At 39.6% G+C, this 18328-nt stretch overlaps 1 protein-coding gene across 1 annotated transcript in view; it reads right to left on the reverse strand.

The window, feature by feature from the left end:
• ANOS1 (anosmin 1) overlaps positions 1-18328 on the reverse strand; it is a 134540-nt gene that overhangs the window by 92507 nt on the left and 23705 nt on the right. The window contains exon 2 of the mRNA XM_032100603.1: positions 18026-18073. Within this exon, the coding sequence (XP_031956494.1) occupies positions 18026-18073 (48 nt within the window). The remainder of the gene's footprint in view (positions 1-18025; positions 18074-18328) is intronic.

Consider the following 18328-nt stretch of genomic DNA (forward strand, 5'->3'; position numbering starts at 1 on the left):
GTGTCAAGACACATAAATTTATGTGGCTTTGTCTTGAAAAGATACAGAGCAATACAACTTGTCAGCTTGACAATTCTTCCAGGCTTTGTTTACTGTTCTTGCAACATTCACAGAAAATGAGATCACCAATCAGACAAGGTCAGAATATCAGGCTATCCAAATGCTGGATAAAATATAGCACTGAGCATGGAAAGTGAATGTCATACATCATTACAGAGGAGCTCAGATTACTGCAGGCACACAGTACCATGCTTCAGTAGTAGTTGGATTCAATGCAACATCTACCACATTGACAGGCCACCCCAAAATAACTACATATATAATTTATTTAAATAAGAAAATATTTTTATTTCCTTTAATAATATTCTGGATCCATGAACAAAATGCATAATCATTTTCTGAGTATCCATCTTTCCCATTTCGCAATACATTTCTGAAACTTACTCATGTCCTATCCTTGTTATGCAATGCCTACTTTCAATTCAACTACCAAATGTGGAGTCATTTGCAAAGCTGAAACAGTAGAATACAAACAAGGGGCGGAAAGGTCAAAACAGGCCTGACATCTTTACAGGCCTGTCTTCTCACTGACAGATTTCCCAAAACACATTGTGCTTCTTGTTAAGCAAGTGTCACCAGTTTCTTTATTGTCTTCTTCCAAGGTGTTAAACAGCTCTGTACTGTTTGATAACCTGTCATCACCCAACAAATGTTAGCAATAAAGAAAAAATGCACTAGTTTTCCATGACAGCATAATAAAACATACTCAAGAGCTTTTCGCTAAATTTACTATTTGATAAAACTAAAATAAAAAGCACAACTATGTTGAGGTTTTCCAGCCTTCCCCCAAGAAAAAAAACCAAAAAACTGTAATGCACTTAAAATATCACCCCAGCCTAACTGATCAATCAAATGAGCTTCTGTGTAAACATAAAACACACTTGCCACATACACAATTGTTTGAATTGCACTGATCTACCCAGAAAACTGACAACAATGGGGGTAAAAAACTTTCTAATTATTACAATATGGGACTTTCTTTCTTCTTTCAATTCCATGGTGAACAACTTCTTTCTTTCTTTTTTTTTTTAATAAGAGCTAGACAATTAAAACCACAAGTCAATTTTCTGAGAAGAGGAAGGTGTGATAGGCAGATGGCAAAGGTGCAAAAAGCCTTCACTAGGATCCTGCCAGCAGGGCAGGAATGATCCCCATCATTTGTTGGTAAAGATGCAAGTATGTGATCTGCCTACACTACTATGATGCCTGTTCATTGCTCTTTCACCACCCTGCTGTGCCCTTACTTTTTTTTTTACAGAGTACCGAGAATGTCTTTTAATATTTTTATATAATCTGCCAAAAGTAGAAGTTTAAATAGTCATTAAGTGCACCATATAATTCACAAACCCTTTTAAATCAGTATTACATCTGACAATCTTCCTAACATGGAACTAGTAAAAAAGGGGAAGAAAAGCTGAATTTCTAATTAATTCACTCCTCCCCTATTAGTGATTAAAAACATTCATGTATATGAATAGTGCTTGCAAATCTATTTTGCTGTTGATGTTGTCAGGATAAAAATCTTTAAGTACTGCCTGTAGATACACCCACTTCCTTACAATAACTATTTTCAAGTGTATTATAAAGCAAATTTGCATAATCTTGGACCCAGGAATAATGAGGACAAATAAGTCTTTCCCTGAAGATGATGATGACCTACTTACTTGCCATTAAAGGAATTAAAGTCCTCAATCTGCAATACTTTCAAACACTTATTAAACCTAGAAAACATGACAATCTATGACTTCCCCTACAGATGGGTATTACTTGGAATGAATTGCATGTTGTAGTTTTTGTACCACTATTAATATTTAACAAAAAATGCATTTGCACAATAAAGCCACACCAATTTAGTTCTCCTCGTTTCAGTTTATTTAATGGGAGGGGTAGAAATTAAAAGGAAAAAATAAGGAAAGAAAGCTACCAACTAAACACCTTTTTTTTAAAAACACTAATTTGTTATTCAAATGTATTATTTAACTATATATTAATTTTAAAATATTCAGTTATGAAACAAAGATTTAATTCATCTTTTGAAGAAAATAAATAATTAAAAGGGGATTATTTTCTATATTATGTCTCCACCAAAAACATAGGTTACAATTATCATAGGAGTTGTGTATGACACAAAGTGAAACAAGACTTTGGAGGAGGAAATTGTGCAGCAGGAACAGCTGAACTCTTAAGAAACACAATACCTCTGTAATGCAGACACCTTCAACAATAAATAGGAAAGGAAAATAGAACACTGAATAATATATGAGCAGAACAGATCACCAGTGAAATTATGTTGGAGCCTTTCTCTGAAAATTCAGTGTTTCTTTAAGAAATATTTGCTGAGCCAATGATCTTCTAAAGTGGAAAACACAGGTTTGGTAGCGTCTTCATTGATTTAAATAGTCATCAGGTCTCATCATCTCCATGCTTCTTTACAAGTATAAATCCCAGTATTTCAAAAATCTCACCCAAAAAACTGCAATTCCCCCCTTGCTCCTGGCCCTTTAGGAGCTTTAGAACTGCCACCTGGTGAGTGAATAATGATATCCTCAGATAGCACTCAACAACATGGTCCAGAACCAAACAAAAATTAACGAGTGTAGCCAGACCGAGCTCTGCCCGCTGGGTCTGACCATACTTCCCATGAGCATTCCTGCAAGAAAGCTTGGTTAGTTCTCCTCCAAATAAACTGCATGGACCACGCCAGGGACACGTCTGGGGCTCTGCATTGTATTCTCAGGCCAAACTGAAAGAATTCCAGATTTAGGAAAAGCAACACATGAGAACCCATGTAATGCTAAAGCCTGATTTAAGTGGACAAAAGTTGAAAACGATTATAAAGTGATAACTACTGTTCAACCAATATTTTGTTGTTTACTAGGGCTAACAGGGTGGTCATATTAAGTCTATTTCTCACCCAAAAGTGCTCAAAGCTCAGTGAGTAACAATACAGAAACATGTTTTACATAACCCATAAAAATGAGAATATTTCATTCCTAATATGAAACTGCTTTAAAATTTGATTCTTCATTCCTAGCTCTGAAAAATTTCTGGTTTTGGATGGTGCAGTTCAAATCCCAACTGCCGTAACTCAGTTTTCTTTTCCTGTTCATACCCTGATTTATTGTGGATATTGAAATTTAATATATTTTGGAGACAACAATATCACTTCTATGAGAAAAATAAACACGGTCAGCTGTATTCTTTATTCAAAGTCAGAGGCTACAAACTCTGACAGTTGTTGGAACCCACAGGTTTCACAACTTAAAGTAAACAGAATATTAGACATATTGGGGAAAAGATCCTTGTTCATAACTCAGTCTTCTGGTTCACACTCCAAAGGAAAAAAATTCCTTTACAAATTTAATTAAGGAAATCCTTTCATCCTTATGTATTCTAAATGCATAAGCTGAAAACACCTTCCTGAAACAAGAAATCAATTTTGTACACACATACACCAGCACCAAAAGGGTGAATAATTATCCATGTCTTCCTTCATTTCAGTGTAGTGGATCCTGCTGGCATTCCTGCATGGGCAGCTGCTTACATTGAACATGAACCAAAAATGCTGCTTCATATGGATTAAACGCATATGTCAACATTCAAGAAATATGGCTATGATTTTCCCTTTCACTTTACACCCCAAGGAACTTTTCACTTGTATAAAATGAGGATGCAAACCAATTTAAATTAGACCACAGGAAGTAGCCTTTAAAACCGTTGCAAACCTCAGAAAGTTTATGGTATCAGAAAAAAGGCGTGAATATTTTCCTGTCACTATTTCCATATTGGGAATTCTATCTGTACAGTTATATGCTTCCACTGTGTACTTAAATTCTTAAGGTCATTGAAATATTGAAATGTTTGATATGACTAAGATCAGAATGTATGCTTGTAATCCATATAGTAGATGTGAATATTATGGAAGAACTGTCAGAACCAGTTGTCCTTCTGACCTGTTAACCTGAGACTATACCCCGAAAGGACTTTAAGCAGAACTTTTTAAGTAAACTCAAAGAGGAGATCTACTTAAAATTCATAGCACAAAACTCGCTCTTTAACACTGCACCCTTTCAGAAGCATTTTTGTCTGTTGTGCATAGAGAGTTATTTTAATATACAGTCAGTGCTAAACAGCAATTAACTCCTTTGTGTCTGATTCAATATCACAGTTAGTGTTACAAAATAAAACCTGCAACTTCCGTTCTAGGATGGACCATGCTTCTGTGCTCAGACAGCTTTCCAATTCTTTGCTGGCACTCAAAAGTAGAAAACAGTCATAGCTCTCACTTCCAGCTTAATGCTTTCCTTACATTTCAATGAATGCGTGGAGAAAAGGGCACTTACATCCTTGACTGTGTGCCTCAAAGACAGTTGCATTCCTCTCAGCACAGTAACTCCATCTACCTAAGCACACTTTTATATCTTCTTCAATATTACAGTAATGGAGAAACTCCAAGGGAGGTCACTTGAAAAAGCACAATCTTAACTTACAGATGGGTATAAAGGTTGTTGAAAATCAGTATTCCTTACTTCAGTGGGTTTTGAATAATGCCCTGGGTCTAGTCAAGCAAAACGCTTTTTAAAGTCAGGGTTAAGATACAGACATACATCCCTTTGCAGTGGCTTGAATGTATTTTATTACTACATTAAAGGTCAATGCAAGTACATTTTGTCTTTGTCACTTAACTAGAGCTGTATTTGACCTAACTGTGCAATTGTGTCCCACAAGAGGAGAAAAGGACCATAGATTTAAACAGACTATTACAGCGTGTTTTGCACTATGAATTAATTAGGTTAATGAAATGTAATGTAATAAGATAAAATTAAGATTCTATCTCAACTGCAAATTTATAAATTTTGTACAGATTCTCTGACTTATTTGAGCTATTAAAATTTCCTAATAGTAATTCAGGTAGCTGAGCTTTGGGAACTAAGACTGTATTTGGGAAATCAAAATCTCAAATACACTTTCATATCACATATTTCCCTCTGCTTACAGCATGCAAAGTTATTGAAAGATGAGAAAAAAAGATGCACGAGCTTTGAGCAAACTGAGTGGTGAGAGACCTGGTAAAACTAAAGATTTAGAAAGATAAATCTGTTGCTTGTTTTCAAGCAGGTTTACTGCTAATTCTCCTTAGCCTCAGTAGTAGTGTCTTTCTTTATTGTCTGACCAGTGTTGCTCCAATGATAATCATCCTTCTGCTAGATGTTACTTAATCAACTGCTTTTTAGATGACAAAAATTTACAGTTGATTAGACTGCATAGCTGCATTGGTATTTCAAAAGTTTCTATGAAGGGATTATTTTTGTGCTCAAATAACTCTAAATAAAAGGTTCTGCAGTCTGAATATCCTTGGATTCTGAAGAGTGTTCACTGAAGCAGATAAAGCTAAGTTAAAGAAGCATTTAGTGCTTCAGCATGCCAGCTTCAATAAATATCTGTTCTGTTTATAAGTGAGCACCCCCATGCACACATTTCTCCCTTTAGCTGTAGTGTATGTCTCTATATACCACAGTGTATGCAGATTTAAAGTCTAAAGCCAGCACTTGCTCTTCTGAGAACAGAGTTGAGACTTCTATGCTATTACCCTCAAAGCCAGTGTTGGCACAATTCAGTCATTAATGACAGTTTTGTGTCCTTTCCCTATGAAAGAGGGTTACTTAATCTTCAGCTGGTTATGCTCAGCATTGGCTCAGTTTGCTCAGTATTCAGGAGCTCAAATTTCAAACAGCACAGTGATCAGACTTGATTATCTCCTTAAAACAGATACAACTGGCCAAAAGAGCAAGCTCCAAAAGAACCAAACTTTTCTGTAAACCTATGCTGAAGATCAGTGAGAACCTCAGCAGAATTCCGCATTAAAAAAAACCTGAGCTACAGTGACATACAAACAATGTGATCCTTCCCTCCCTATCCCTCATAAGGGCTCTGGCAGTCATGATAACCTTTTAACAAGGGAAAACATGATTCTAACCATTTGTCCCAGAGACAGAAAGTATCAGCAGCATCATTCAGAGAGAAGGGCAAGCAAAAGACCTTCCGTAAAGTCCTGAGGTCTGTTCTTCCAAGGCAAAAATATTTAAGGTGAACAAAACAGTAAGCAGCAAGAGCTGAGAAGCCAAAACTAGTGTTCTGAAAAGGACATATCCTTTATGTTCTGAAAAGGAGATATCCTTTAGGTTGCACAGCATCACACAGAAATAAGTAACAGGGCTTAAGTAAGTTTTTTTCTAGCAGTAGGTTATTCCAGACCGACAGGTTTACTTATCTATGGAGAATCTAGCTGGTAACACAAGTGTTAGACTGGAAGGATGACTGACATGATATAGCAACTGTAAGGAATATGAACTTACTTCATGTTCCCTTCTTTCATGTTCTAACACAACTGTTTTTTCAATATCCAAAAAAATAAAACTTGATATTTACAAATATAGAGCAATACATCAGAGTATTACAGAGTACTTCAAATATTGTTTGGATTTTAATTGTTTGTCAGTTCTCAAGGCCCTTAAGAACAAAGGGATTCCTGTAATCACAACACACTTATACACTAATGCTTTTGTATAAACATAAACACTGAATCACAAAGCTCTTTCTTCTATTTCCCCAAACACAAATATCCAGAAACTTCAGTCACTCTATTTATTAGCTAGTACAGCTTTAATCATCTAACCACTATGGTTCTCTCAGTTCCCTCTACCTTTTTAGAGATTAATATAATAAAAAAAAAAATCAAATAATCCATAAGAATGCAAACAATAAGTATCACATATGTCTTATTTCTTATATGCTCATGACTTTTTTATCTATTTAGAAGAATAATCTGATCAAGTCTTATGAACTCTGATTCTACTAAATGGTTTTACCTTAGCTTTTACTAGATGAAAGAAAAACGATCTGTCTAGTAGATCAAGAAATTTTTATTCATTCCATCTTTTTAGATAAAAAAACCAAAACATTCATTATCTCACCCTTTTATGGGTGCCACTTAAATCACAGTACCACTATTCCTGCTAAAGCTTACAAAGCTATGCCTATCCTGCTCTAGCTTTATTGTGTAAATAACAGTGGCTCAACACACTTTCCAGCAGAGATGTGAGTTTCCTGGCTAAGAAACCTGGAATGTTCCAGCTACTTCAGGCTAATGATCTCTCAAATGCACACTAATATGTTTGATAGAAGTCTCTCAGCATGTGTGCACAGAATGCTTAACATAAGAATAACACTACTGTGGGCAGGGCAAATCGCTGACACCATTTCAGACTGAGTTAGATGCTGGAGGCACAAATTAAAACTGTGAGCTTTCATTTCAGTGGGCTTTGACAGATGGAAGACTGCATCAAATCTCTAATTGTTTAAACCATTAACTCATCTTTCCACCTGCATTATCTTTGGAAAGAGCTCAGCTGGAAGTCTGAAACAATTGCTCGCATACGGAATTCAGGAGTGTATATTATTCTAAAAAGAAAGTAAACTGGTTTTTTGAGACAGTCAGTCTGTTTATTTGGCTGAAGAATTTGTAAATTGTTTATCTTTATTTTCACATTTTCCTCTCAGTTCTGAAAATTCAAAAAAGCACCTTTGAGCCTTCCCACAGAATCAATCAATCAGTGACCACTGCCTTGGCTACTGGGAACAAGAAAGTTGTATTGCAATTCACAGTGCATTATGATGATCCCCATTTATCTCCAGTCCTTGTAAATGCCACAGCACATGCAGCTCTAAATTATGCCTGCTGGTCTCTTGACTTTCAGCTGCCTACAAAAAAAAAACCTTGTGTAAGGGGCTGTAAAAAAAAAATAAATTATGTCTACTTTACAAACTCTCTTGAAATGCCTTTCCCAGTCATTTCATCCCCCTTGCCCCCCCACCTTAGGGCTAAAATACATTTTTTCACTAAGCCAGCATCAATGCAGGACTCTTTGCCCTTTCATGTTACTCTCAGCAGCAATCAACTCTTACTGTTGTTTTTATAGGGAAGCACCTGTTATATGCTCAGCACTTCCAAGTACTTGAGAAGAACAGTCTTGGAACTGTGGAGCTCACACTGTGCAAACAAACCAGAAAAATGGAGCAGCAACAGCAAAAGCTGTGCATTTACATACAGTTTAGCAAGAACGGCTGCTAGTAAGACAGAAGGCAGCAGTAGGATTTTAAGGACAGGAGCTTTGCAAATGGCAGTAGGCAGGAGTCATTTGGGGCTTAGAAAGCATAAGTAGAAAACGAGAAGAAGACACTGGGCCAAGAATTCCATTAAGGAGCTGGAGCATCTGTCATTTACAGAGAAGTTCAGATATCTGGGACGGACCAGCCTGCAGAAAAGGTTCTGAGGGATCTTACTTATGTTTCTAAATATCCTTTGGGATGCAATGAAGAAGAGGCAGGCAGGCTCTTCTCAGTCATACCTATGGACTAAACAAGAGGCCATGGGTACAAATCAAAAAACAAGAAATACAGAAACTCTTTTACTGTGCAGGTAGTCAAACACTGAAACAGGCTGCTGAGAGAGGTTGTGGTCTTTACATGTGGAGATACTCAAACTCCAACTGGACATGGTCCTGGACAACCTGCTCTAGCTGACCCTGCATTAGAAGATCTAAGAGGGTTTTCCTTCCAACCTCAACAATTCGCTGATTTTTGATAGATTTTTAAGAAACAGATAGATGGGCATACAGAATAGTGACACTAGCGGAGAGAAAGAGACAAAATACCATATAAAAATTTTCAGAGGGTAAGCTAAGGAGAGGCAAAAAACCCCAAGCCAGGAATTATGTAAAGATGTGAAAGTTAAATCCAACAGCAAAGGTTAAGTCAGTGAAGGAATTCAAACCACAACATAAAACAGTTTATTGCCACTTACAAAAAGAGCAAACCTCCAGTGCAAAGTTGTTACCCTTGAAGTATTTGAGTCAGCCTTGTAGACTATTTTCTTAGGCCAGGTTTTGATAGTATTTCACATACCAAGTAGTTCTTAAACCCACATATAGCATTAGGGAAAGACTGACCAGCAAATTTAATGGTTATTGTAATGCTTTAATCCAAGTGAGTTAATCAGTGATATCAAGGTCGGAGGCAGCCTCGGATGCAATGTTCATGCAGGAGTGAAGTTTGTAGTCCTAAGGGATATGCATCAGGTAAAGGATAAAGTCAGGACCCTAAATATTAGGAAAGTAAACTTCCAGCTCTTCAAGAATTTAGTCAACAGGACCCCCTGGGAAACTGCTTTAAAGGACAAGGGACCAGAAAAGAGCTAGCAGGTCTTTAAGGACATGTTCCTTAAAGCACAAGAACTCTCAATCCCAAGTGTAAGAAATCAAGAAAGGAAGGCAAGAAACCTGCAGAGATGAGTGGAGACGTGGTCAAGCTAAAGGGCAGGAAGGAAATACACAGGCAGGGGAAGTATGGACACCTGTCCTGGCAAGAGTATAAAGATTTGGCCAAACAGGGTTAGGGAGAAGGCTGAGGCATTCAACTTTTTTCCTCTAAGATTCCAAAAGCAACCTTTTTTCCCCACACCTCCTGACTGGATGGGCTGCAAGAGAGGGGCTGGAGGAGCAAAGTTGCTCCAACTGTAACTAAAGATCAGGCTCATGACCACCTGAGGAACCTGAATATGCACAGTCTATGGGACCTGATGACATGTATCCCAGAGACCAGAGGGAGTTGGCTGATGTAGCTGCCATAATATTCGAAAAGTCATAGCATACAGGTGAAGACCCAGGTGACTGGAAAAAGGGAAACATTGCATCCATTTTTGAAAAGGGTAGAAAGAAGGACTCTGGGAACTACTAACCTGTCAGCCTCATCTCTGTGCCTGGGAAATCATGGAACAGATCCTTCTAGAAGCTATGGTAAGGTACATGGAGGACAAGGAGGTGATTTGAGACACATAGCATGGCTTGGCTTAACCAGGCCTTTAACAGGGCCTCTCACAACATCCCTCTCTCTAAATTGGAGAGATTGATTTGATAGGTAGACTCTCGTGGACAAGAAACTGGTTGGCTGGTCTCATCTAGAAGGCGGTGCTTCCTAGAGGCCACCAGACCTCTGGGCATCGGTACTGCTTATTATTGTCATCAGTGGCATAGCAGGACTGAGGGGGCCCTAAGGAAGACCCTCTGCAGATAACACCAAGCCGTGTGGCGTGACTGACGTGCTTGAAGGACAGCATGCTATCCAAAGGGAATTGGACAAACTCAAAAAGTGAGGCAATGGGAATTTTATGAGGGTCAACAAGATCCAGTGCAAAGTGCTCCACCTAGGTGAGACAATCCTCTGTACCAATACAGGCTGGAGGATGAAGGGATTGAGAGCTTCCCTGTGGAGAAGGACTTAAGGGTACTGGTGGATGAAAAGCTGCATGAGCCTACAGTGTGTGCTCGCACTAACTGCATCCTGGGCTGCATCAAATGCAGCGTGATCAACAGATTGAGGGAGGTGATTCTGTCCCTCTACTCTGCTCCAGTGAGACCCCACCTGGAGTGCTGCATCCAGCTCTGGAGTACTCAGCACAGGAAACATATGTTAGAGCTGCTCCAGAGGTGGGCCACAAAAATGATCAAATAGGAGAAGCACGTCTTCCATAAGGAAGAGCTCTGAGAGTTGAAGTTGTTCAGCCTTCAAGAGAAGAGAGGGCTCTAGGAAGACCTTATTGCAACCCTCCAGTACTTAAGAAGGGCTTATGAGAAAGATGGGAACTGAATTTTTAGCAGTGCCTGTTGCAATAGGACAAGGAGTAACAGTTTTAAATCAAAAGAGGGTAAATTTAGACTAGATATAAGGAAGGTATCTTTTACAATGGAGGTAGTGAAACACTGGAACAGGTTGCCCAGGGCATTGGGAGATGCCCCATCCCTGGAAACATTCAAGGCCAGGTTGGATGGGACTCCACGAAACCTGATCCAGTTGAAGATGACCCTTCATTGGGTCACTGCAGGGGGATTAGACTAGATGACCTTTAAAGGTCCCTTCCAACCCAAACTATTCTGTGACTCTAAGTGGATTACATAAAGGGAAAGTTACCAGTCAAAGTAAACATGACACACGAAACCAACTCTTCACCTGTCTGCAGTCACAGATACATAAGAAAAAAAATACAGTCATGAAAAAGTGTGAATGTCTTCTGTTTTTCTCCTGAATCCACAAAGTAAATCACATTTCATTTTAAGAAGCAACATAATGAAACTGCCAGATAACAACATCTATACATAGAATAAAAACTATAATAGCATTTTCTACCCTCATGAACATTGGGAATTGCAAGTAAAAATGTATAAGCTTAGCTTCAGAAAACACAAACTTAATAACAACCACATCTGGGCAAAATTCTTCTTTCTCAACACTGAACACATAACTCTCAGAATTGCTCAGTAATGTCACTGAGAATTATGCTTGCAGAAAGAGCTAGAATCCATATAGATTTTATTATGTGACATTTAATTACAAAATCTCTCTTTAAAAAAAGAAAAAATGTTCTGAGATCTATCATTTTAACAAATTATAAACAAGTCTCTATCAAAAAGTGTGAATGAGTATTTTTCAATATGTCTAGCAGCACTAGACATTCTGGTTTAGATACCACATGTTCAGCCAAGACTATTTTAAAAACTGACCTATTCTACTCTTCACTCCCTAGCAGCTGCCATTTCATCTAAAAATAAAAAAGATTTATTTTTTTCTATATGTTTCCATTTAGAGAGAACTGATCCATCATTAATAAGTTATGTACATGTAATCATGTAGCAAGGCTGACTGACTACCTGTGTTGGAAACAAGCTGAATTATGTTTTAGATGAAATCTATACATAACAGACAATACTTCATCCTGTATATAACCTGTACCTCATAATGCTTTAAAATAATCACTTCAGTAACTCAGAGTTTGATATGTCATAACAAATATGATTAGTTTGAGGAGAAAAGGAGAAATAAGCCCGAAGAAGGTTTTATTTGCCTACCTACAGGCATAACCCATGCCAAAATATTATTTAAAGACAGTCTGAAGATGACAGGCATGAATATATTTTTTTGCAATATTTTGCCAAACACTTTGCTGCGATGGAAGACTTTAGGCCAGCTTGCATAAGAAAACTAGATCCATCAGTTTCCAGCTTTAACTGTCTTTCCCCAACCAAATAAAACACTCTCCAGAGGTTCTATTTTCAATTCCTCTGCTGAACCAGCTGTTGGCAACAGGAACTGGGGTTTTATGTAGTCATGTATGTGGAAAAAAAGAAGGGAGTTTCTGTTTGTCTGGTTCTCGCCCCAAACAAGCTTTTGACGCATGTGGTGCCTAGGAATGAGTAGAGCTGACTGAGAGGCAGGTGCTGGTCCAACAACTGTGCTAAGAAATACTGAGCCCAGCCCAATCCAGCTCAATTTCTTTTTCACAGTCTCTCCATGTTGCAGTTCTACTTCCTCATGCTGTTGTTTATGAGTCCACCTTTGCATTACTCAGCAAGTCTGACAGGCTGCCAGAAATCTAGTGAAGTAAAAAAAAATAAATGGTATATTTTAACTTTCATTATCTAGACCAAATCTGAATGGAACTTCAGTACACAAACAATTCTACCCCATGTAGTATCAATCCTTATGAGGGTATTAATGCGTGGCTCCTGGGAACATGGAGGGCTGAAGAGTATATGTGAAATGCTTCTACACAAACACAGTTTGAATCCATTCCCCTTGTCCTGAAATGGCAATAGGGTCATCGCTTCCTAGCAGCGTAGTGGCTTCCAACTCCTCCTGTTTGCTGCCCACACTGCATGCACTGGTGTAAAGGTACCTCAGAGCTGGCCTGTCAGCCATGTTGCCTTCCTAAAGGAACAGCCCTTAGTCCCTTTGAGATAATTCTCTGGTGTTTCCCTGTTGGTTTCTGTTATATCAGAAGTCCCTGGCTTGTCTCCATAAGACTGCAAGTGTGTTCCAATGTGGCCAGCACATTTCAGAGTCACTGGCAGAGGCTCCTCGCTGGCACACTGTCCCTCTAACCTTTGCTTCTCATCCCACAGCTTGCCAGGCACAAACCTAATATTGTCCCCCTCCCCTATCACAACTAGCATAAAGCCCTGTCAGTGGGCTCCTCTGACTCCCAAGCAGCAACTCTCCTCCCTGAGAAAGGCAAGTCCTTACTGGTACAAGCATGCCTGGTGCTGCATAGACCATTCCATTGACAAAAAACCATAATTTTGCTGGTGATACCAGCCCCAGAGCCATGTATTAGTAGACCCAGCCCATCAGTTTCTTCCAGTGTTGCTGCCTTCAACTGGAAGTATAGAGGAAATCATAACTTGTGCCTCAGATTCCCTTACCAAACATCCCAAGGCCCTGAAGTCCTTTTTGATCATCCTCAGACAATGTGTTGCCACTTCATCATTGCCTAGGTGGAAGATCAGTAATGAGTAATAGTCTCAAGACCGCTCTAGATTAGGAAGTTTCTGTATGACATTCCTACCCAGGCCCGAGGAAGGTGGCAAACCCTCCTATGGGTTGGGCCCAACTGGCATATTGGGCTCTCTGTCCCCTTAGAAAGGAATCATCTGCAACTTGATAAGCATAAGTTCAAACAAAACAATGGATCAATGGATGAAGTTAGACAAAGAAATTTTGATTTCAAATCTTTTTCCAAAAAAGTTCACAAACTTCATCGACCACAATGCCAATTTTATCTCAACAGTGGAAGCCAACCAGGCAATTGACAAGGATCAAAAAAGAAAGCCTTCAGTCTGCTTCAATGTTGTGTCAGTAGACAAGGAAGAGTTCATGATGGCAGCAAATTAGAAATTATTGCAACTAAAAATGACAATTTATGTAATAATCCTATAGTTGTCCTAATTGTAAAGTATTTAAACATATTGAAATTACACATGTCAAAACAGGACAAGCATTCAAGAGCGCTCTTGTGCTTCATCTTGAAAAACAGACTTCTGCAGAGATCTTACTAAATTAAATTTAAAGTAAAATCATCGGTGCCTATTTTGCTGCTCACAGCCATCTGAGAATCACAGAATGGGTAAGGCCAGGACCACAGTGGGTCGCCTGATCCAACCTCCCTGCTCCAGCAGGGTCATCCTAGAGCACACTGCACAGGATTGAGTCCAGATGGTTATTAAATATCTTCAGTGAGGGAGACACCACCACCTCTCTGGGCAACCTGTTCCAGTGCTCAGTCATCCGCACAGGAAAGTAGTTCTTCCTCATGTCCATGGGGAACTTCCTGTGCATCAGTTTCTGCCCATTGCCTCTTGTCCTTGGCACCACTGAGGTCCACCCTCTTGACACCCTTCCTTCAGAAAGATAACTGATAGGGAACCTCATCTGCTTCTCAAGGCTGAACAATCCCAGCTTCCTCAGCCTTTCCCCATAGGAGAAATGCTCCTGTTCCTTAATCATCTTTGTTGCCCTCCACTGGACCCATTCCAGGAGCTCCATGTCTCTCTTGTCCTGAGGAGCCCAGAACTGGACACTGCACTCCTGATGTGGCCTCACTAGGGCTGAGCAGAGGGGCAAGGTCACCTCCCTCAACCTGCTGGCAATGCTCTTCCTAATGCCCCCCAGGATCCCATCGGCCTTCCTGGCCACAGAGCACACTGCTGGTCATGGCAGCTTATTGTCCACCAGGACCTCCAGGTCCTTCTCCACAGAGCTGCTTTCCAGCAGATCAGCCCCCACCCTGTACTGGTGCAGAGGGTTGTTTTTCCCCAGGTGTAGGACCCTGCCTTTGCTGAATTTCAGGCAGTTCTTCTCTGCCCATCTCTCCAGCCTGTCGAGGTCCTTCTGAAGGGCTGCACAGCACTTGGGGGTATCGGCCACTCCTCACAGCTTTGTGTTGTCACTGAACTTGCTGAGGAGGTATTTGCCCTCTCATCCAAGTCACTGATGAACAAGATAAACAATACTGGGCCCAGTATTGAACCCTGGGGGATACCACAAGTGACAGACCCCTGTGCCACTGATTACGTCCCTCTGCGATCTGCCAGTCAGCCAATTCTCAATCCATCCAGTCCACTCTTCCTGAGTTTGTTTATGAGGATATTGTGAGAAAGTGTCAAAAGCCTTGCTGCAACTGAGGTAGACAATATCCACTGAATTCTCCCATCCCTCCAGGTAAGTTGTTTCCCTGTAGAAGGCAATCAGGTTGGTCAAGGACTATTCCTGATAATCTACTTGTCATCCATGTGGACTGAGATAGCCTCCAGATGGCCTCCACCACCTTTCCAGGGATTGAGGTGAGGCTGACTAGTTGGTAAGTTCCCTAGGTCCTCCTTTCTGAAGGCTGAGGGTGACATTTGTTTTCTTCCAGTCCTCAGGCACCTCCCCTGATTGCCACAACCTTTCAAAGACGATCATGGTTGGCCTATATATGGTCTCTCAGCGCTTGTGGCTGCATCCCATCAGAGCCCATGGACTCATGGATGTCAAGGTGTTCTCTAACCCAACCCTCCTTGACCAAGGGAAAGTCTTCCTTACAACACTCCTTCACCCGGGTCTCCTGTGTCAGAGGTTCCTGAAGGCTGGTCTTGTCAATGAAGACCAGTGCAAGGAAGGCATTCAGTAACTCTGCCTTCTCCATGTCCTCTGTTACCACAGTCCCCATTCCATTAATTCCAGATGTGTCTTGGCCTTCCTTGCCTCATTTCTACTCACTCTGACAACCTCTCTATATTCATTCCAAGTGGCCTGACCCTGCTTCCATCTCCTGTGTATTCCCTACTTACACTCGAGTAATGCCACAAGTTCTTTATTCATCCACACAGGTCTCTCGCCCACTTTGCCCAAGTTCTTGCTCACCAGGATATATCATTCTTGAGCCTTGCAGAAGAGATCCTTTAAGATCAACCAGCTCTCCTGGACCCCTCTTCCCCACAGGATCTGTTCCCATAGGATTCCTCCAAGAAGACCCCCTAAAGAGGCTAAAGCTTGCTCTCCTGAAGTCCATGCTTACTATCTTACTTGCCGCCCTGCTTCCTTCTTGCCCAATACTGCATTCCACAATCACATGGTCACTGCAGCCAAGGCTGCCCCCAACATTTCTATCTCCAACAAGGCCTTCCATGTTAGTTGTAGTAAGGTTGAGCAGCACACCATTCCTTGTGGAATCCTCCACTACCTGTCACACTCATATAAACCTCCTCCACCAAGGTGCTGAGAAGCAGTGAAAGGAATTTGCATTTTTAAAAGGTTAACTGAATTCCCTGCATCACTCTGAAAATTTCAGTTAGTTTAAGCAATTGTTTAACTTTGCATTGCAAAACACAGAAAATCAAAGCCATCCTGAAAAGACGACATTTTGCATAAGTTCAGCTCTGCTAACAATTTGACCAAGTTTATATTTATTTATTTTCTAAATATGGCAAAGCTGCTTTCTTAAGGCACATTCCTAAGAAAGAATGAAAAACATAGGGTGTCATGACTGTAAAGCACATGTGAAATAATTTAAAACTTAAACTATCATTGAGTTTTGTAATACAATATAATATTAATTTGTAGCATTTTTACACTGGCTTCAAGATACTGATACATTTTTAAGATAAAATTCATAACAGCTTATATACATCTTATGTGGATTCAATAAACTTGGAAGTGACTCAAAAAGATAATCCTAGAACCTCTGCCTTGCTTTAAAACCTGGACTACTTTTCCTATGATTCCTTCTTTGTTGGGCAGACACAAACCATTGGAAAACCTTTCAGATTACTTACCGCAGTAGCCTTCATAATTAAATTTTTAAAAAATTGTATCAGGATCACTGTGGAACAAGGCCCTCATGCTTTCCTGTAAAGGCAATTCAGTTATCATGAAATACATCCTTTGCACATTTGCCTGGGGTTTTCAAAAAGAATTTTAAGAATGATAAGATTTCATTGCAGAAGTGAAATCCTTAGCAGTGTGGCACAGCTAATAGGAAATGTTCCATTCTTTTCTTATATTGACATTGTTATACCCTGGATTTTAATACTGATAAAAGCAATCAACTTTGTTTTATTTACCTGCAATGGAACAGTACAAAACTGGCCCATTTCCAATCCCATTTATGTCAACAGAAGCTAGATCAGTGAATCAGTAATCTCATTCTTTAAATGTACCCAAGAAATTAACATGTGTTAAAATCAAGGGTTAGCATCAGCATTTACCATAGATTGCATTACTGAAACAATACAGAACAATGCTACTTAGATTTAATCCCATTTTCAGTACAACCTTCATGAATAAAGAATAATTATTGAAGTTAAAAGGCCTAAATTATTGTAGAAATATGTTTTTAGGATGTTTAGACAAAAATTCCACCTTAAGTATTTTCAGGAAAATTTCCAATGAATGCATGATGTTTATGAACAGTCAGCAAAAAATGTGCAATTCCACTTGACCCACTAAAGCTCCCAAATCATTGCTGCTTCCATCCAGGCACCACAGAAAGACTCTTGCACAGGAGAATCAGCTGACAATTAGCTCACCTTCCCTTTAGGTTTTCGGGGTTAAAGTGCTAGAAAGGGAAAGGGGCATCAGTAGAGCCACTGGGATTTGTATCAAGAATATTTTCAAAGTAATTCAGGTTCAACATAAAAATTAAATACCCAAACTGAAGGAAATGTTGAATGCTGAAATACCCTGGTGCTGTTGGAGGAAGATTCTAGAGTTATTGACAGTTTTACTCTCCTCTGACCAAAAATACTGAAAAACCCACAAATGACACACCAGTTTCTAGCCAGCGTAAACTTTGTTATAACAACAGAATTATGTTGGTTTAACTACACTTGATATGTATCCTCAAGTATGGTTCCTTTGTCCTGAAAGAGTAAATAACCCGGTTTCAGTTTCTGATATTTTATTACAGGTTGAGGTTTCCAAATAAAATATAAACGGATGCTTCTGAAAGCAGGCTAAGAAGAAAAGCACTTAATCTACAGACAAGAGACTGAAAGCAGCTAGGTAACATAAATGAGGGGGAAAAGACAGGACTTACCTTTGAACACTGTTTATGATTCTGGCACCAAGCAAGTGACCCATTGTTCTGAAAGACAAAGGAATGTACATGAATATTAATATTTCTTTCAGGCTAGACATGCTCACCCTAACATATTTAAATGGAATACACCATCCAGTTCTGCTTAGAGAATGATGTTCTGCCGCAACGTAAGTACCAACACTGACTCCTAGTCCCTTGTGTGGAGTTAAAGGCTCACACAAGTGTAAAGTGAACATAAAAAAGTTAGGAAAGCATTTCACCAGGCTAGTCTGGAGGAAAACTGACCAAAGGCATCTTTTA

Source organism: Corvus moneduloides, chromosome 2, assembly GCF_009650955.1.
Source record: "Corvus moneduloides isolate bCorMon1 chromosome 2, bCorMon1.pri, whole genome shotgun sequence".
NCBI lineage: Eukaryota > Metazoa > Chordata > Aves > Passeriformes > Corvidae > Corvus > Corvus moneduloides.